The sequence below is a fragment of the Sorex araneus genome, chromosome X, assembly GCF_027595985.1.
Source record: "Sorex araneus isolate mSorAra2 chromosome X, mSorAra2.pri, whole genome shotgun sequence".
Classification (NCBI taxonomy): Eukaryota; Metazoa; Chordata; class Mammalia; order Eulipotyphla; family Soricidae; genus Sorex; species Sorex araneus.
Genome location: NC_073313.1, coordinates 367,112,595 through 367,133,292, shown reverse-complemented (window position 1 = coordinate 367,133,292; position 20,698 = coordinate 367,112,595). Strand labels below are relative to the sequence as shown.

At 50.3% G+C, this 20,698-nt stretch overlaps 1 protein-coding gene across 3 annotated transcripts in view; it reads left to right on the top strand.

Annotated features, from left to right (window-relative positions):
• Window positions 1-20,698, top strand: part of MEMO1 (mediator of cell motility 1) — a 119,713-nt gene that overhangs the window by 37,699 nt on the left and 61,316 nt on the right. For all 3 annotated transcript variants that reach the window (XM_055123494.1, XM_055123492.1, XM_055123493.1), the window contains one exon: window positions 11,213-11,294. In XM_055123494.1, the coding sequence (XP_054979469.1) occupies window positions 11,213-11,294 (82 nt within the window). The remainder of the gene's footprint in view (window positions 1-11,212; window positions 11,295-20,698) is intronic.

Genomic DNA, 20,698 nt, shown 5'->3' with positions numbered 1-20,698 from the left:
TTAATTATCAGTCTTCGTTGTAACATGAAATACTGGCTTGAGTTCTGTAGACCTAGCTGGTAGGTTCTTAATCTGTAATACCATTTAATTGATTTTATGTCATTTTATTATTCTTTTTCTCTGGGCGGGGGGGAGGGGGGTTCCTCCTGTTGTGCTCAGGGGCTACTCCCCTCTCTGTGCTTGTGGGACCATGTGGTTCCAGGGGTAGGACTTGGGACTCCGCAGGCAAAGCATAGCTTGGTCTCTTGAGCTCTACATGTTTGTTAGTTTGGGGGTTGGGGTCACAGCGGGCTGTGCTCAGGCTTGCTTCTGGCTCTGTGCTCCGGGATCACTCCTAACTGGGCTCCGGGGGCCACCTGGGGTGTTGGAGGTCGGGTCCCGGCCAGCTGCATGCAAGGCCAGTGCCCTGCTTGCTGCGCCCGCGTGCCAACTCCAGGCTGCACACGTCTAGTGGGGTGTGTGGAGAAAATCTTAGAAGCTGTTCACCTTCCCCAGAACGCGCCGAGTTAGCTTATTCACGGTTTGGAATCCCAGACCCATACCTGCCTGTTTGCTGTCCCAGCGCAGGAAGAGATGGCTTGTTCGGGGGTTGGAAAAGAGGGTGGTGGGCTCGCGTGTGGTGTGACAGCTCCCGTGGCTCTGCATGTCGGGCTCTGCGTCCTGTCCCTGGCACTGCACGGCCCTTTGAGCTGAGGAGCGGGAGCGGCTTGGCGGCTTGGCAGCCTGATGCGGTTCAGTTGTGGAGCTCGGCTGTTTCCGTGCCAGCGGGGCTGGGGGCAGAGCGGGGAGTCTGGCCGGCCCCCCACCCCCGTTCCCGAAGGCCCCAGAGTTCTTGGTCTGGGCCAGCGCACCTGGGACGGTTCAGTGGCATCGTGTTCTGGCCGAGATCAGCTGGGTCAGCTGAGCCCAGGGCTGTCTGGGCGCCTGATTATCCCCTAGGACATGTGCATCAGTCTTAGTGTCACCTTTCCGCGTCCTGCCGCTCGCATGGTCATTCACCTGATTCTCTTGTCTCCTTTTTTTTTTTTTTTTTTTTTTTTTTGGTTTTTGGGTCACACCTGGCGATGCTCAGGGGTTACTCCTGGCTTAATGCACTCAGGAATTACTCCTGGCGGTGCTCGGGGGACCATATGGGATGCTGGGATTCGAACCCGGGTTGGCCGTGTGCAAGGCAAATGCCCTACCCACTGTGCTATTGCTCCAGCCCCTCCTCTTCAATTTATTTAGGCCCCAAGTTTTGTTCTAATTTTAATGAAAACAGCCTGGAAATGTGGGCTTCATTTCTTCCACCCACCCCTCAAATTGGCCTGAGGTGGAAGACTTGGATAGTTTTTATTTTCTTAATATGATAATTCACAGTGGCTGTGGGGTGAGAGAAGGAGCCAGTGATGTAGATCTCTAGATTCTAGATCTGTATCTCTGTGTATCTTGTTTGTTTTTGGGCCACACGCAAGCAACTGTGCTCGGGCCTCACTCCTCCCTCTGTGCTCAGGGCTCAGTCTTGGGGACCAGGATGTGGTGGCAAGGCCTGACCCCAGGGCAGCCCCTCCCCGCTGTATTCTCTCTGCAGCCCCAGGAGCCTGAGATGTTATCTCAACACTCCCCCAGTGGCTAGTGCCTGACTAAGCCTGAGGCTCTCAAGGCATTTCTGGTATGTTCTGGGAATGGGAGAGGTTCCCCTGTGGGCCAACCAAGTGTTTTTGACTCTGGGCAGGTTTTTTTTTTTTTTTTTTTTTCTTTTTAGGGTCACACCGGCATTGCACAGGGGTTACTCCTGGCTCATGCACTCAGGCATTACGCCTGGCGGTGCTTGGGAGACCATATGGGATGCTGGGAATAGAACCCGGGTCGGCCCCGTGCAAGGCAAATGCCCTCCCTGCTGTGCTATCGCTCCAGCCCCTCTGGGCAGGTTTTGCAGTGAGACCTCTTCAGTCTCGGGTCCCAAGGAATGTTGAGAGAGTTTGGCGGGCGCGGACACACACTGCTCCACTTCCAAGTTTAATTATTTCACGGTTAGCCTCCAGTTTTACTTTTACTCCAGCCGATCCATCTTAGAACTCTCTGGGAAGTCTAATTGTGCTGATCTTTATGTTTGACAGCCTTTTCTGTGTCTGCTGTCGGCATTCCTGCCAAGAAGTCAGATTGTCGTCTTGGCTATCCGTCAAGGAGAGTCCCTTTTTTTTTTTTTTAAATTAAGAGTGTATTTTGTTATTCCCTCTCCCCTGCCCCTTCCCTCATTGCTGCTCCCGGAGGTGCCCTTCGTCTGCACCTTGGGGCTGCAGTATAAGGAACAGTTCTGTTCTGTTCTTTCTTTCTTACTCTGTTGTGGGTTGCGGGCCCACCTGGCGATGCTCAGAGGTTACTCCTGTCTCTGCTGCACTTCGGAATTACTCCTGAAGTTGATCATGGTACCATATGGGAGGCCAGGAAATCAGACCTAGGTTAGCCATGTGCAAGGCAAGCGCCCTACCCGTTGTGTTCTCTCTCCAGCCCCCTCTTTTTGTTTTTCAGAGTTTGGTTTTAGTTTCTGGGCCTCACCCAGCAGTGCTCAGGCCTTCCTACTCGCTTTGTGCTCAGGAATCATGCCTCATGGCACGTGGGGGACCATACTCGGTGCCAGGGCTAGAACTCGGGTCGGCTGCCTGAAAGTGAGTGCCCTGGCTGCGATACCGCCTTTCCAGCCCCCAGAAACAGTTCCTGAGATAGATGAGCTGGCATGTACTGCACACCCGGCCAGTGAAAGGAAGAGGCTGGCCGGGGACTGGAGGATGCTGGGTGTAGCCCCCAGGCAGAAGCAGAAACAGGGTACGGGCCTGGGCCAGGCACGGGGGAAGTGCAGAGAGCAGCCAGTTCATTATTCCAGAAAGCAGTTTGACTTCTTTAGATGGTCTAATCAGTGCTGGCAGCCCAGATGGTCCCCCGGGCCTGCCAGGAGTGACCCCTGAGTGCGGAGCCAGGAGTAAGCCTGAGCACAGTCAGATGTGGCCAGAACCCAAAAATGAACCCAGGCCTCCCTGCTGCCCCCCCCAAGAGAACCTATGGGATTTTTTTTTTTTTCTTTTTGGCTCACACCTGGCGATGCACAGGGGTTACTCCTGGCTCTGCACTCAGGAATCACTCCTGGCGGTGCTCAGGGGACCATATGGGATGCTGGGACTTGAACCCGGGTCGGCCGCGTGCAAGGCAAACGCCCTACCTGCTGTGCTATTGCTCCAGCCCCAGAACCTACGGGCATTTTTACCAACAAGGGAGGCTGCTGGTGACGGTTTCAAAGTAATTCGGAGGTGAAATCTGACGCTCACGGGTGATGCTAACTTACAAATGTGATTTACTATGATGAAAACCGGGGCTGGAGCGATAGCACCAGCGGGTAGGGTGTTTGCCTTGCATGCGGCCGACTCGGGTTCGATTCCCAGCATCCCATATGGTCCCTTGAGCACCGCCAGGGGTAATTCCTGAGTGCAAAAACAGAAGTAACCCCTGTGAGTCACCATGTGTGACCAAAGAAAGCAAATAAATAAATAAATAAATACAAAAGCCAGCAAGCCCTCTGTTAGAAGCCCTGCCGGAGTCTGTTAGCCCCTCCGTCCGTTTGCTGGGAGAGTGCGTGCAGGTGCGTCATTTCTTGGGAGGCCTGTGGAAAGTCGCCTCACCTGGAGAGCTCATTAGAGCTGGCGCAGGTGCCTGGGGCCGTCCCTGCGGACAGTGGCGGCCCAGCCCCAGGGGGAGTCCTAGCGACCGCTGCCATAACCACCCCGTGACTGCGGCCCTGGAGAGCACTGTGCCTCTCAGGATTCTGACGGGGAGGCCGACCAGAGCCTGGTACTTGGCGAAGTACGGTCGCGGCGTACGAAGAGCTTGAGGATTGGCGGTCATTCACAGCAGTGGCCTGAGGGCCCGGGAGGAGTACGGGGGTCCCTTGCTCCATGCTGGTACCACAGGCACAGCCTGTCCTTCCTCCCCAGGCTCGGCCCGGAAAGAGCCCCGCTCAGTGCTCACCGAGCACCATACTTTGGATCTCCAAGTATGTAGCGCCTGTAAGCTCTGAAGTGGATCAGACTTTGAACATATGTGAAAGATATGTGAGGAGTCACGAAAGTAGTCAGTGGTTCGTGGCTGGTCAGATCTGAGCTGTTTGCTGCACAAGAGGGTTTGTTCACTTGGATGCTGACATTGCCCTAAAGTGACTGGATTCAGGAGCTGAGTGAAATGTTTAAAATAAACAGATAGGCAGGATCCAAAACCTGGCCTAAACTTTGGGGTTTGGGCTGCAGGTTGGACCCGGTGTCTTTCAGGGCTTGTTCCTGGCTCTGTGCTCAGGAGTGACCCCTGCTGGTGCTCAGGGGACCCAACCTGGTGTTGGGGACTGAAACTTGATTCCCACACAGCTGTGCAGTAACACAGGACCCCCGGGCTGTCTCTGCTGCCCAGTCCCTGTTCCCCGGAGAAAGGTGTGTGTTGCTGTGTGTTTGTGCCTTTTGCATTAGGTAGGTGGTGTTGATGGATTTTGGGTCAGATTTACTGTGACATGTTTTGGTGTTCTCGTGTTTCTAAACTCATACTGTTTTTCTGCATGAGGAACCTGTCATAGATGCATCCAAAAATAGCCTTTCTTGGGAGCATATAAAAAAAACAACATGCTAACTTCTTTTTTTTTGTTTGTTTTTGGGTCACACCCAGCGATGCTCAGGGGTTACTCCCGGTTCTGCACTCAGGAATTACTCCTGGCAGTGCTCAGGGGACCATATGGGATGCTGAGAGTCGAACCCGCGTCAGCCGAGTACAAGGCAAACGCCCTATCCGCTGTGCTGTCGCTCCAGCCCCCAACATGCTAACTTTTATAAATGACAGAGCAGTGCATGGGAAGCCTGAGGTCATAGGGCACCAATAATGAGAGAAGGATTCGGGAGGGAACTGTGGAACTAGTTTATTTCAAATTTTGTTTTAAAATTGGAGACTAAAACATCCCCAAGATTACTTATTGAAGGCTTCTCCGAAACACCCTTCCTGGCCCTGAGAGCTCAGGGGTCCCAATGCACACGCTGTCTTTGAGGACTTTTTCCCTGTTTTGAAAAGTTGAGATAAGAAAGACCAAAATGTTGGGGCTGGAGCAATAGCACAGCGGGTAGGGCGCTTGCCTTGCATGCGGCCAGCCTGGGTTTGATTCCCAGCATCCCATATGGTCCCCTGAGCATCGCCAGGAGTAACCCCTGTGCATCGCTGGGTGTGACCCAAAAAGAAAAAAAATAAAGACCAGAATGTGAGAGTGTAGTTTTCACAGGGGGAAGGTACCTGATCAGCACCTTAGGGGTAGTTCCTGCACTTGGACGGTTCTGACGCTGAACGTGGCTGACACGCCCCCGTGCAGGTGAACTCCGGGTTCACTCCGTCTGACTTAGCCAGGGCCAGTTTACGGAAGGGGCTGCCGTTCCCTTTGGCCTCTTTCTGGCAGCCTGTCGCCACACATCGAGAGTTCGGGCATGGAGGGTGCTGTGAAGAGACGTCGGTGCCTGGGCAGCAGGCGAGAGAAGGGCACTTAGATGCACGCTGGGAATTCTCTAAGAAAGGGACCGGCCCTGTGGGAAACAAGGATTGCTGGTTTCCAGTTAGCAGTTTAGTTATCATGTCGGGAAAGTAAAGTTTATTTAGAAAAAGAGTGCTTCCAATTTATATTGCTTTTATTTCATTATTATTTGTTGGGGGGGGGTCACAACCAACGATGCTCAGGGGTTACTCCTGGTGGTGCTCGGGGGACCATATGGGGTGCTGGGAATCGAACCCAGGTCGGCCATGTGCAAGGCAAACGCCCCACCTGCTGTGCTATCGCTCCAGCCTCTACATTGCTTTTTTATTTTTATTTATTTATTTATTGTTTTGGTTTCTGGGTCACACCTGGCAATGCACAGGAGTCACTCCTGGCTCTGCTCTCAGGAACCACCCCTGGCGGTGCTCAGGGGACCATATGGGATGCTGGGAATCGAACCTGGGTTGGCCGCATGCAAGGCAAACGCCCTACCTGCTGTGCTATCGCTCCAGCCCCTCTATATTGCTTTTTTAAAAATGTAAATTTATATTGCCTTTTAAAGCAATGGTGGTGTTGCTTTAAAACATTACTCTGATGTGTAGATCATTTAACAAAGAAGTGACGTAGCTTAAGTAAGTGAAATTTAGTTATTAATTCAGTCTTTTAAAAGTTTTATGTTTTGTAAAGTTGTTCACAAAAATTTAGTGCACTTATTATTCCAACATCAGTCTCACCACCATTACACCTTCCCACTACCATATTTCGAATGTTTTCACCCCGACCCTCAAAGCAGGATCTAAATTTATTTTGTATTGCTTGTTATGAGTAATCCGCTAAAAATGCTCCAAAAAAATTTTCCTTAGAGGAAAGTGTGTGAAGATTGTTGTATATCACCCTGGAGCCATTACACACTTGTTTAAGAGATTACTAACTTGTTGCTACAGGTTGAACCTTGTGTACTAATATTTTTATATATATATATATACTTGTCCAACAAATGCTCATTTAAGATTTCCATAATCTTAATTATGTTTAATTAAATTTAATTTTAATTTTAATTTTCTGTGCTGCAGCCGCCAGCACAGGACTTTGGTCAGTCACTGTAAGGCTTCTGTTTGGAACGGTGAATAGAAACAACAGGGCAAATAGAAGTGGGGAAGTCTAGAAGCTAGTTTTCTTTATTATTTTATCTTAGAATTATCCTGTTAATCATTGTGCCACAATCCCAAAAAAAGAGGTGTGTGTGTGTGTGTGTGTGTGTGTGTGTGTGTGTGTGTGTGTGTGTAATAGCTCTGTTTTTTTCATCATGCCTGTAAGCTTTTAACATGTTGATTCACATGGGATTCAGTGTTTTATTTATCTGGGCAGTGTTTTTTTTTTTTTTTTTTTTTCCTTTTTGGGTCACACTTGGCGATGCACTGGGGTTATTCCTGGCTCATGCACTCAGGAATTACCCCTGGCGGTGCTCAGGGGACCATATGGGATGCTGGGAATCGAACCCAGGTTGGCCGAGTGCAAGGCAAACGCCCTACCCGCTGTGCTATTGCTCCAGCCCCCTATCTGGGCAGTGTTATTGAATTCTGTAGTGTGGTGTTCCGTGTCTCTTTGTTTTGTGTTTGGGGACACCTCTGTTTATGGTTCTGGCTCTGTGCTTGGGGATCACTTCTGGCGGGATTTGGGGGGCCGTTAGGGGTGCCGGGCTGGAGCCTGGTCAGCGGTATGCCAGACAGGTGTCCTGCTGCTGTCCTCTCGCCAGCCCCTTGTTCTAATTTAGTCAACGAGGAATTGATTAGACAGGGTAAACTCTTTGAAAGTAGGAGCTGATTTTCCTTGAGTCAAGGAGATGAGCTTCAGTGTTTGGCCGTAGCTCTCAAACAGAGCGTTTGGTTCTACGTTCAAGTTAATTCTAAGAAGCGTTCATTTCCCTCCTGCCGCTCTCTTCCCTGCTCCCGGGTCTCTGCGGGGCTTGTGCAGGAGTCGCTCCTGTGTGCTCGCCTTGGGCTGCAGTCCCTTAGGTGACCTGTACGTGTGTGCTTTGCTGCACACCGAGGTCCGGGCGTGCAGCGGCATTGCTCACACACGGCTCGCCAGGGGCTGGACCTCCTGGCCCGGGTGCTCCCTGCGGGTCACCCCTCCTCTCTGATGCTGATGTGCGCCCTCCTGCCGGGCAAGTGCAGGGGGGCACTGGGGGGTCCCTGGGAGTGCAGTGCCAGGTCAGCAGCTCGGCAGCAGGCTCGCTAAACCCCTGTGTGGTTCCTCTGCAGCCCAAGTGCAAAATTCAAAATAAATGGCATTGTGTTTCTGAAACGACTTTTTTTTTTTCTTTTTGGGTCACACCCGGCGATGCACAGGGGTCATTCCTGGCTCATGCACTCAGGAATTACCCCTGGCGGTGCTCAGGGGACCATAGGGGATGCTGGGATTTGAACCCCGGTCGGCCGCATGCAAGGCAAACGCCCTACCCACTGTGCTATCACTCCAGCCCCTGAAATGACTTTTTTTTTTAAAAAACAACTTATTTTAATCAATCACTGTGAGATACAGTTACAGACTTATAAACTTTTTTTCTTTTTTTTTTTTTTGCTTTTTGGGTCACACCTGGCAATGCACAGGGGCTAATCCTGGCTCTGCACTCAGGAATTACCCCTAGCGGTGCTCAGGGGACCATATGGGATGCTGGGAATCGAACCCGGGTCAGCCCGTGCAAGGCAAACGCCCTACCTGCTGTGCTATTGCTCCAGCCCCAAGACTTATAAATGTTTATGATTACATTTTAGCCATACAGTGTTCAGGTACCCATCGTTCCATCAGTGCCCATTCTCCACCACCAATGTTACAGTTACAGACTTATAAACGTTCATGATTACGTTTCAGTCATATAATGTTCAAGCACCCATCCCTCCACCAGTGCCTATTCTCCACCAACAATGTTCCCAGTATCTCTCCTTCCACCCTCACCCTTCCCACACCTTGGCTCTGTGGCAGGCACATTCCCTCTTTCTCTCTCTCTCTCTCTTTTTTTTTTTTTTTTGGGTCATACCTGGCAATGCACAAGGATTATTCATGGCTCTGCACTCTGGAATTACCCCTGGCAGTGCTCAGGGGACCATATGGGATGCTGGGGATCGAGCCTGGGTTGGCCTCGTGCAAGGCAAATGCCCTACCCGCTGTGCTATCACTCCATCCCCCTCTTACCCTCTCTGTCCTTTGAGGTGTTACGGTTTGCAATACAGGTACTAAGTGGCCATCATGTTTGGTCCATAGTCTACTTACAGCACGCATCTCCCATCCCGAGTGAGCCCTCCGATCATCATTTACTCAGTGGTCCCTTCTCTATCCCAGCCTCTTTTTCTCCCAGCATGTGAGACTGGCTTCCAAGCTGTGGAGCGATCCTCCCGGCCTTTATCTCTGCTGTCCTTAGGAAAGAGACCCCTCTTGGATGGGCTGTTCATTACAAACCCGACTGCTCTGGGTAGTCTTAAATATCTACAGAATAATTTTAAACCATCACTTTACTTCAGTCGATATCAGGGAAGTGAAAATCACAAGAAACAAATGAATTCCATCTCACTGTCATCAAATTGGGAAAAATAAAAAGCCTAGATAGTACCAAGTGTTGGTCAGGATATATAGAGATAGAAACTTTTATATTTAAGAGGATTGTTTTTGTTCTGGTTTTGGGTCACACCTGACAAGCAAAGAAAGCTCAGGGGTTACTCCTGGCTCTGCACTCAGGATCACTCCTGGCGGTGCTCGGGGGACCATATGGGATGCTGGGAATCGAACCCGGGTTGGCCGCGTGCAAGGCAAACGCCCTACCCTCTGTGCTATCGCTCCGGCTTCTCAAGACATTTTTTAGTGCCAAGTGGTGCCTGGTGGCTGGGGACAGTCTCGGTGATCGTTGGCGGGCTCGTTGTGTGCTGTGCACGTTGTGTGGTGCCGGGGTGCACGAGGGTACCACCGAGTCATTCTGTGGATGACCTCGTGCATGCATGGCTGAGCGCCAGTCCTTTTAGCTATTGGTGGTTGCTGGTATTGCAGAAATAAAACTTCTGAATACCCTGTCATCTCAGTACATCCCTTTCAAGAGTAGAAGAGAAAGAAAATACTGTCTGAAGAAATGTGAAGCCAGAATGTGACGCCCATCCCGGCAGTCTGCAGAGATACCGCAAAGACCTGAAAAGAACCTGTCCTTTTTGGTAGCCAGACACACACGACCCATTACATACAGGTTTCCGCAATCAGTATAAAATAGTGCTCAAATAAAGGGGTAGCAATCGTTTGTCACATATAGTTCACCTGGTAATTGCGGTGACAGCAGGATTAGCTAATTGGCTTTTTCCAGAACAAAAGTGAATTTATTTTGGTGACAGGAGGTAATTTTACAACTTGGAGGAAGGTGAATTGTTGAAGTTAGACTCTTATCTTCCCAGAAATGGGCACAAAGGGACAGTGCTTCCTTTCAGTAGCACAGTTCCAAGAGGTGGCTACCAGGTCCTAGAGAAAGCGAGAGAGAGAGAGCAAGCGAGTGAGAGTTTATGTACAGTTCAAAGGTGCAGGTGTAGAATTTGGAGTGGTAGGAGCGGTAGCACAGCAGGGAGGGTGTTTGTCTTGCATGCGGCCCACTCAGGTTCAATGCCTGGTATCCCACATGGTCCCCTGAGCACTGCCAGGAATAATTCCTGAGCATAGAGCCAGGAGGAACCCCTGAGCATTGCCCTGTGTGACCCAAAGAGCAAAAAAAAAAAAAAAAAAGAAAATTTATAATTGCAGTTCTTTCTTTCTTTTTTTTTTTTTAAAGAAAAATGTCTTCCTTCTTGAAACATGTAGATAGTTGGTAAACAGGCATATAAAAAGAAGTTCAGGGGCTGGAGCGATAGCACAGCGAGTAGGGCATTTGCCTTGCACGAGGCCGACCCGGTTTCGATTCCCAGCATCCCATATGGTCCCCTGAGCACTGCCAGGGGTAATTCCTGCGTGCAGAGCCAGGAGTAACCCCTGTGCATTGCCAGGTGTGACCCAAAAAGAAAAAAAAGAACAAAAAACAAAAACAAAACAAAACAAAAAAGAAGTTCATCGTTTATTATCATCCAAATGCAAATGAAAATGACAGAATGCTGTCTCAGCCAGCGACAGTATCCTGTGACACAGTGGCTGGGAATGGCTGGCGGAGCGAGGATGCGGAGAGAAAGGGAATCTTTCAGACCGTGGGGAGGAGTAAAGGTAAACTTGTGCAACCCCTGTGGAAAATGATACACAGACTTCCCCAAAATTCAAAAACAGAACTCGAGTTCTGTTTTCAGCAGCTTCAGTCTTCAGCATCTGCGCAAAGAACGCAGAGCCTTAGTGGCGAAGCTGTGTCCGCATGCCTGTCTCCCGGGCGGCAGGGCCAGCCCCGGCAGAGGAGTGGCCAAGAGAGTTGTGGTGTGTGTGCATGCAGTGGAATACTACTCAGGCGTGAAAACAAAAGATATCTTTTGGCCTACAATGCGGAGGTAGGAAGAGCCATGTGAAGCAAAATTAACACTTGGCGTTACAGGTGGCTTGCTGGAGAGGTTGTCTTTGGTTCAACACGAACATCCAAACTTTGGGTCCTGCTAATTAGACTCTGCGAAGACTTTGTGTCGTGTCCGACTGTCTACAATACAATGATCGCTGACTTACCCCTCTCTCTCTCTCTCTCTGTAGGACCGCAGCTGAATGCACAGCTAGAAGGTTGGCTTTCTCAAGTACAGTCCACGAAAAGACCTGCTAGAGCCATTATTGCACCGTAAGTTTTAAGGTCTTTATTCGGAAATTTCCATGTGGTAGTAAAGGAAGCCATCTGCAGGTTGAACTCAGGGTTGAAAACGAAACCCCTTTTCTCTCACTGCAACGTAAGGGGAAGGGACTGGGTGCCTTTATTTTCTTAGATGCAGTAGCACAGTAGCACTGTCGCACTGTCATCCTGTTGTTCATCGATTTGCTCGAGCGGGCACCACTAACATCTCCATTGTGAGACTTGTCGTTACTGTTTTTGGCATAGCGAATATGCCACGAGTAGCTTGCCAGGCTCTACCGTGTGGGTGAGATACTCTCAGTAGTTTGCCGGGCTAGGGATGGAGGAATTGAACCCGGGTCAGCCACATGCAAGCAAACACCCTTCCTGCTGTGCTAGATGTAGTAATTTCACAATTATTTTTTGAACAGAGGGTTGCCTCTATTACACAAGTTAAACGAGGGTTGCTTATATTGCACACACTGGGTGATTTTAATAGTAATTGACATAAGTTAATGTTTTATTTATTTTGTTGGTGATGGGCAGGTTTGGGCCACACCTGGCAGTGCTCAGGGCTTACTCCTGGCAGTGCTCAGGGCTTACTCCTGGCTTTGCTCTCAGGGGGCCACTCCTCGCGGGGCTCAGGGGACAGTGCAGCCCTGCTGCTATACTACTGCTCTGGCCATCACTTCTATTTTATTTCATTTTATTTTTGTTTTTTGGGCCACACCTGGCAGTACTCAGGGCTTCCTCTTAGCTCTGCACTCGGGGACCCCTGCTTGCCAGCTCTGGGCACCTTGGGGTGCTGGTGGTCAAGCAGGATCGACCGTGTGGAAGGCGAGTGCCCTCCCTGCTGTACTCGCTCGCTGTCCCGTAAGTTCTACTTTTAAAATTTATTTAATTAATTTATTTATTTTGCTTTTTGGGTCACACCCAGCATTGCTCAGGGGTTACTCTTGGCTCATGTCCTCAGGAATTACTCCTGGCGGTGCTTGGGGGACCATATGGGATGCTGGGAATTGAATCCCGGTTGGCCGAGTGCAAGGCAAACACCCTCCCTGCTGTGCTATCACTCCAGTCCTTTCAATTTAATTTTTTAAGTTTTATTTTTTGACTTATTTATCTTTTTTTTGCTTTTTGGGTCACACCCTATGATGCCTAGGGGTCACTCCTGGCTCTGCACTCAGGAATCACCCCTGGCGGTGCTCAGGGGACCATACGGGATGCTGGGAATCGAACCCGGGTCAGCCGCATGCAAGGCAAACACCCTTCCCGCTGTGCTATCACTCCAGCCCCTCTTCTTTTTTTTTTTTTTTCAGTGAAGAAAATGTGACTGTCTTGTCTTTGACTGAGAGAGGACTTTTTGTTTTGCTCTTGGGCCACACTTGGCTGTGCTCCTGGTTTCCTTCTGGCTCCGAGCTCGGGGATTACTCCTGGCGGGTCTCGGGGGAGCATATGGATGCAGCACGCAAGGCAAGCACCCCACTGCTGTACCGTCACTCCCCCACGACCCCCTCTGGTGTTTGTTTTTGTGTTTTGGTGGCGGTTTTGGGTTAGACGTCCAGCTCCCTGCTTGGGGGCACCGCGTGGGCTGGCCAGGGGCGAGGCCCGCACCCTCATTAACTGGGCTACTGTTTCATGAGTGTCAGGCTCTCGTGGACTCCCGCTGATGAGGGCCTGGGCGCGCGGCCTGTGTGAGGGGAGCCCTCTGTGGACAGCCCTGATTGGCTCTGTGTGGTGGGCGGGCGGTGGGGTGACCACAGCGCCTGCCAGATAGGGCAGTCAGGAGTGACCCTTCAGCTTTGGCCTGCGCTCAGGACAGAAGGGCTGACTGCTCTCCAGGGCCACACAGGTGGAGGTGGGGCGTGTGTTTTAAGAGTCGGCGTAGCTCATTGGACTTGTCGTAGGCGGTGTTGGTGGCGCCCTGTCTGTGCCTTAGCCACACGGAGCTTTCCAGTCGCAGTGAAATGTTTGGATCTGGAGTTTGGGAAGCATGGGCAAGATCAAGGTGGAAACAGGGGCCGTGTTGCGGGCGTAACATTTTAAGAACATGATAAGAACAATTTCTTTGGCATGGGGAGGATGTAAATGTGATTGGAGAATGCCGTGATGATGATGTAGCTTTTTTGTTTGTTTGTGTTTTGAGGAATTTTGCTGTAAACCAGGGACAGAATGCAATGGGAATAGGTATCAGGAGAATTTTTTTTTTTTTTTCTTTTTGGCTTACTCCTGGCTCTGCACTCAGGAATCACTCCTGGAGTGCTCAGGGGACCCTATGGGATGCTGGGAATTGAACCTGGGTTGACTGTGTTCAAGGTAAACGCCCTGCCCGCTGTGCTATCGCTCCAGCCCTGATATTTGGAGAATTTTTTTAAAGGTGGAAGGTATTAAAGTGTTTGTAATGTTAATGAAACTGTTTATAGAGAAAGAAGAACAGGGGCTGGAGCAACGACAGTAAAGCGGGTAGGACGTTTGCCTTGTACGCAGCCAACCTGGGTTCAATTCCCAGCATCCCATAGGGTCCCCTGAGCACCGCCAGGAGTAATTTCTGAGTGCAGAGCCAGGAGTAAACCCTGAGCATCACTTGGTGTGACCCAAAAAGCAAAAGAAAAGAAAAAAAGAAAGAGAGAAAGAGAGAAAGAAAGAAAGAAAGAAAGAAAGAAAGAAAGAAAGAAAGAAAGAAAGAAAGAAAGAAAGAAAGAAAGAAAGAACAGATGAAGGGTTTAAGAGAGGGAAGTTTACATAGGTTAGATCTCTGAGTATGTGAGAAAGGGCAGGTTAATTATCATCTTCTCGAGTAACTAACGTGGTAGTTCCCATTTGTCGGTGTTCCAAGGCCCTGGATGCTGCCCTCATTGTTCAGACTTGTTCTGAATGTGGGAGTTCTTTGGCATCAACATATAATCACGTCTCGTTACTCGTTAGGAAGGACCTAGAGTAGTTGCTTTCTTGCAGTTCTAAATTGTGATCATTGACTTGTAGCTCAGAAAATGAAATGTTTGAGCCTGTGTTACAAATACATTGATTTGCAAACCATTTCCAAGTTGCCTTGAGTTTCAAAATGAATTTGAAAGTCGTTTTGACTTTGGCAGTTTGAAATGGGTATGAAGGTAGCTTGGCTCTGCTGCCGGGGACTGTTGTGTTTATATATAGATAGGCACACTCTGTTTTGTTAGCATGAAAACTCTATGTAGTTCAGCTTTCTCTTAGTACATTGTTGTTTCGAAATAGTCCCTTGCTTTTTTTTTTTTTCTTTTTGGGTCACACCTGACAATGCACAGGGGTTACTCTTGGCTCTGCACTCAGGAATTACTCCTGACGGTGCCCAGGGGACCCTATGGGATGCTGGGAATTGAACCTGTGTCGGCCCCATGCAAGGCAGATGCCCTCCCCGCTGTGCTATCGCTCCAGCCCCGTCCCTTGCTTTTTTTGAGCAAGGAAAGTCACACCAAATATTTGACTGTTCTTTGTGAAAAAAGGGTCTTTATAAGAACATGCTTACATGGTGAGTAGAACACTTAAAAATACAGTTTGGGGGACACGTGTTAGACAGCGCTGTGTGGACTGGTGGATCCAGACAGATCCAGGCCCAGCAAAGTGCTCCTCGGGCCCAGTGGTCCTGGGCCCCCCTGCGGCGGTGGTTGGGAGCTGTGGACTCGGGGCAGGCGTCAAGTCTGGGGCCTGTTGCATGTTTGCACAATTTCATGAGCCCTGAAAACTGGAAACATTTTTTTCCAGAGTTCTATTTTTATTTCAGGTCTCTCAGAAACACCCTTTACATTTTAGAAATTCTAGTTCCCTGGGACTGACTTGGCTTAGATTTTTCTTTCATAAGCATAAATCATTTTAGCTACGTTTTAAAAAAAGCAAACAATCTCGATATTCCACTTTGGAAGTGCTTAAAGAGATTGCTTTATTACTGCTGTAGAGTAAATAGTGTTAAAAGTAAATATGCATCACTTATCTCTTCACTGTATCACTGTGTCACTGTCATCCCATTCATTGATTTACTTGAGCGGGCGCCAGTAATGTCTGCATTCGTCCCAGCCCTGAGATTTTAGCAGCCTGGCCTTACTCGTTTTCTTTCTCAGGGTCAGGGGAATGAGACTGTTATCGTTATTGGTTTTTTTTTTTTTTTTTTGCTTTTTGGGTCACACCTGGCGATGCACAGGGGTTACTCCTGGCTCTGCACTCAGGAATTACCCCTGGCGGTGCTCAGGGGACCATATGGGATGCTGGGGATTGAACCCGGGTCGGCCGCGTGCAAGGCAAACGCCCTACCCACTGTGCTATTGCTCCAGCCCCTGTTATTGTTATTGTATTTGGCATATCGAATATGCCACGGGGAGCTTGCCAGGCTCTTCCGTGATCTTCCCTAGCACCACCCAAAATCCAAAACACACAGCTGGAACGATTATTACAGCAGGTAGGGCATCTGCCTTGCACTTATCTCTTACCTGATAGAAGCATGTTCAGATCATTGGGGAAGAAGCTTAATAAAATTATTTTTCACGATAAAGCAGATTCTATGACTGCTGAAAACCCCCTTGGGTGGCGAGACCCAGCCCGACTGACTGACTTCAGCTGCCCTCTGAGACACAGTTTGGGGCAAATGTTCCATCTGCTGTTCTTTGGACCCTTCTTTATGCCGAACTTTCCCGCTTCTCTGCACGTACTGCCTTCCATACAAGAATTCCTCAGAACGTTCAGAAATGGTGCAGGGTTGTGGCCTGAGTGTGTGAGACCCCGGGTTTGATCCTGGCACCAGATGGCTCTTTCGTCTCATAGTGTGAGTGTCAATTTTGTGGCCTTAATTTAATTTGAAAATTAAAACAAGAATCCTTTGGTTTTTGGGTATCTCCCAGCGATGGTCAGGTGTTTCTCCTGGCTCTGTATTCAGGAATTAATTCCTGGCGGTGCTCGGTGGACCTTGTGGGAAGCCAGGCATCGGTCTCAGGTTGGCCACATGCAAGGAGGGTGCCCTCCGCGCTGTGCTCCCCCCAGCCCTTTAGCCCCGTTTGGTGTGGCTGCTGCAGCAGAAACAGAAAGCCAGAAGGAACAGTTATATACTAGGAGACCGGTGTGTGCAACGAGAAGCACAGCTTCAGCAATTTTGCTGTAGTATTTTTACTTAGTATTTGTGAGATTCCAAATCTCATAAAATGAAAGTAAATATTCCGAATAAATACTACCTATCCTGGGCATTTTGGAGACATATCACGAAACTGATTATTAAAGAGGGGCTGGAGCAATAGCACAGTGGGTAGGGCGTTTGCCTTGCACGCGGCCGACCCGGGTTCGATTCCCAGCATCCCATATGGTCCCCTGAGCACCGCCAGGGGTGATTCCTGAGTGCAGAGCCAGGAGTAACCCCTGTGCAGTAACCCCTGTGCATCGCCAGGTGTGACCCAAAAAGCAAAAAAAGCAAAAAAAAAAAAAATAGAGGCAGAAATCTTGAGGGCCATCCATCCCACAGTCCTGTGATTGCAGAGTGCGCCTAGCTGCAGCCACATGCACCTGACAGTGACCGGGAAGACCCCGTTTCTGGAAGCAGAGTCGGGCCACCTGTCATGCCAGTGGGCTCCCTGTTCACACGCTCGTCTTCATTCATTCATTCAAAGCACCATGATTTGCAGTTTGGTCCATGATAGAGTTTCATGCGTACACCATCCCACACCATCCTCCCACCTGGCCAGCTGCCCTCTGCCCCTCACAAATGTTTTTTTTTTTTTTTTTCCTTTTTGGGTCACACCCGGCGATGCACAGGGGTTACTCCTGGCTCTGCACTCAGGAATAACTCCTGGCGGCGCTCGGGGGACCATATGGGATGCTGGGAATCGAACCCAGGTTGGCTGTGTGCAAGGCAAACGCCCTACCTGCCTATTGCACCAGCCCCTTTGTTTTCGTGTTAACCCTCCACTGTGGTGGTGCTCAGGGCTCACTCCTGGCTCTGTCCGGCAGTGCTGGGGGCACCCTGTATGGCGGGGCTGTTGAGCCGTCGCCTGGCCCGAGCCTGCTCTCCTGTGCTGTCTCTGCAGCCCGGCTTGAGTGGATCTTGAATGCTCTGGGGTCCCCTTCACTGAGCCCGGCTCTTTTATTTCTCCTGATTGCTGCTGTTGAACTCTGACTCCCGCGTCTCGGCTCTAAGAACCCGCCTGTCTTTGTTGAATGAAATAAATGTCCTTTTCCTGGTCCTCGCAGCTCTCTGGTGAAAAGTCTCTCACAGAACCTTGCGGCTGGCTTTGTCTTTCCCAGTTTTCCCTCATCTCTGACCGGGGAGGTGTCCGTGGCCCAGGGCAAGCCCATGGGCTGTCGGGATTGGTAATTTTTCCTGGCACGGGTATTTCAGTTCTATCTACTCTGCAGGGGGCTTCTCTGCAGGGAGCTGGCGTGGGCCGTGGACACTGTCACGATGCCAGTGGCAGTGGACATGGGTCAGCAGCTCTGTGCCGGGGAAGGACACGGTGTTTGGAGGGGTAGGAGCTGGCCGCGCTGAGGGAGTGGAGGGAGTCTAGGGGGCTGGAAGGATTTCCCGAGGCCAGGTGGGCCGGTTTCTGGATCGGGACTGTCTGACAATGATTCCCGGCATCACAAAGTCTAGTGTTTGTGTTTGAGTCCTGAAGCATGACTTTGGGAACCCAAGTGACCTGGCCAAGCTAGCAGGGAGGTGAGGCTTGATTCGGCGCTTCTCCGGCTCCTGTAGGGCTCACTCTGGAGTGCTCACTCCTTTGCTCGGCCCGCTTTCATGTGCAGTAGGATCAGCCTGAGGTGTTTCCTTAGTGGAAAGGTTTCTTTAGTGTTTATTTCTGGGGTGAGGCAGAGAATTTGGGCCATTCCCAGTGGGGCTCAGCGCTCAGAGATCCCGCTTGGCTGTACTGGGGCAGCATTTGCGGTGCTCAGGATTGAACCAGGGTTGGCCGCATGCACGGCAAACAAATACCATAGTTTTGGGGGGGTCACACCTGGTGATGCTCAGGGATTCCTCCTGGCTCTGCACTCAGTAATTACTCCGAATGGTGTTCTGGGAACCATATGAGATGCTGGGGATCGAACCTGGTTGGCCTTGTGCGATGCACAGGGGTGACTCCTGGCTCTGCACTCAGGACTTACTCCTGGCGGTGTGCGGGGGACCATATGGGATGCTGGGAATCAAACCCGGGTCAGCCACCCGCAAAGCAAACGCCCTCCCCACTGTGCTCTGGCTGCAGCCCCAAATCATGCGACTATTCCTACTTCCTGCTGGAACTTTGAGGAGAGTGCCCACTGCCCCGCCCCCCCACTTCCACCGTCTCCCCCTGCTCCGTCCCGGCACGCCCGCTCTGCTGCCCGCTCTGCAGCACTTCGTGGGGCTTGGTCGTGCCGCACTCCGGAGCACAAGCGTTTGTCAGTGACCTGCCATGCAGGTGCCGACTCCCCCATCCCACCTGGCCTCTGGTGACGCTCCTTCCCGCGCGGTCTCCTGGTTCCTCGTCCCCATCAGTCTCAGGCGTTTGCTTGTGTTCTTCCTTCGCGCCACATCCCCGGCTATTTCTGCTCCCCCATACTTAAAGAATCAAACTCTCCTTTGTGTGTTGGGCGGGGGTGGACTGGGGGTGTCGCCACTTGCAGCTGTTCCCGGGCTGCCTCCTGGCTCTGTGTGGAGACGTCGTTCCTGGCAGTGCCCGGGATCTCAGGCTGGGGTTGGCCACCTGCGGGGCCTTATCTGACACCGGACGCCAGGCGATTTATTTTTAATTAAGATGTCTTTGGTTTGTTTGTTTTTTGGACCCCACACAGCGATGCGCAGGGGCTCCTCCTGGCTTTGCACACGGGAATCACTCCTGGTCGTGCTTGGGGGACCGTTTGGCATGCCAGGGATTGAACCCCATGCAAGGCAAACACTTTCCCTGCTGTATTGTGTGTGTCTCACCAGCAATGTAAGGACTTGGGTTTTGGGGGTGGGGGGGTCTTTAAATTCAGGATTGGCAAATAGCAATTAAAGTCTGAGCATGAGCCAGCAGGTTTTAACATTAAAAAGACTAGTTGATGGCAAAAGGATTTGGGAGGAAAGAGAGAATGGGATACGAGTAATGTTAAAATCTGAGCTGCCATCCAGGTTCGAGACAGACCAGGACCGAGGCACAGAGGGGTTCCGGGCCCACAGAGCCATGCTGAGAGCTTGTAATTGCACTAACATATGCAAATCTATTTTGTTTTGGGGCCACACCCAGCGGTGTGCAGAGATGACGCCCTGCAGGTCCCGGGGCATGAGTGTACGTGCTGGGAGTCGAACTTGGGTGGGCCACTTGCAAGCACGTGTCCTCTGACCCCGAGCTCCTGGAGCATTAAGGAACATTTGGGATCCGGAGCAGTTGGTGTGGCAGTCTCAGGCACTGGGAGATTGGGGACTTCACCAGGTGAAGCAGGGCCCACCCATCTCTCCAGTTCAGGCCCACCGAATCGTTTCTCTCACTGTGGCTTGGTTTTACATCTGGAGTTCTTTAGATGGAATGACACATATGTACTCCTTTTAGCCAACATTTCTTAACATATTTGTTATTGATTTTTTTTTTCTTTTTGGGTCACATCTGGCGATGCACAGGGGTCACTCCTGGCTCTGCACTCAGGAATTACCCCTGGCGGTGCTCAGGGGACCGTATGGGATGCTGAGAATCGAACCCAGGTTGACCACATGTAAAGCAAACGCCCTACCCGCTGTGCTATCACTCTAGCCCTTGTTATTGATTTTTACCTTTTAAAATAAACCCTCGTGATTCTGAGTGTCAGTAGTTTCATTCCTCTCTTTTGCTCAAGAGCGTTCCGTTGTGTGGGTACACTTCAGCTTGTTTATCCACTTCCCTTTGCAGGGAGATTAGTTTGTTTCCATGTTTGGCTGTTGAAAAGAAAACTGGACAAACTTTTCGTGTGGATATTTTTCTGGACAAACGCTTTGTGTGGATATTTTTCTTAAGAGTGGACTAGCTAGGGTGCTGGAGAGAGAGTCCAGGGGTTAAAGTGTTCTCCTTGCATCTGCTGACCGCAGTTTGTATGGTATATGGTTCCTCAGCACCACTGTGGGTCACTTTAAAAAAATGCATTTATTTTTATTTTTGTGCAGCAGCCAGCAATGCTGTCAGAACCAGGAATAGCCCATGGTGTTACCCCAAGCCCCATCTTCTCCCCTAAAAAGAGTGGAGTAACTAGGTTATTGATAATAAAGAATATATTTATATTAATGAATAAGAAATTGCCAACTTTTTCTATTTTTTGGGCCATATTTGCAAAAATTTTCACATTTTTGTGTTTTAGTTCTGTATTGTCACCCTTCGTATTGTTTTGGCTATTCTAGCGGGTATTCTGTTCATTGGGACTCGGAGCCAGGCTGTTTTCACTCGGGGCGCCCCAGAGGGGGATGGGTGAGAACCTTCCCCGCCCTC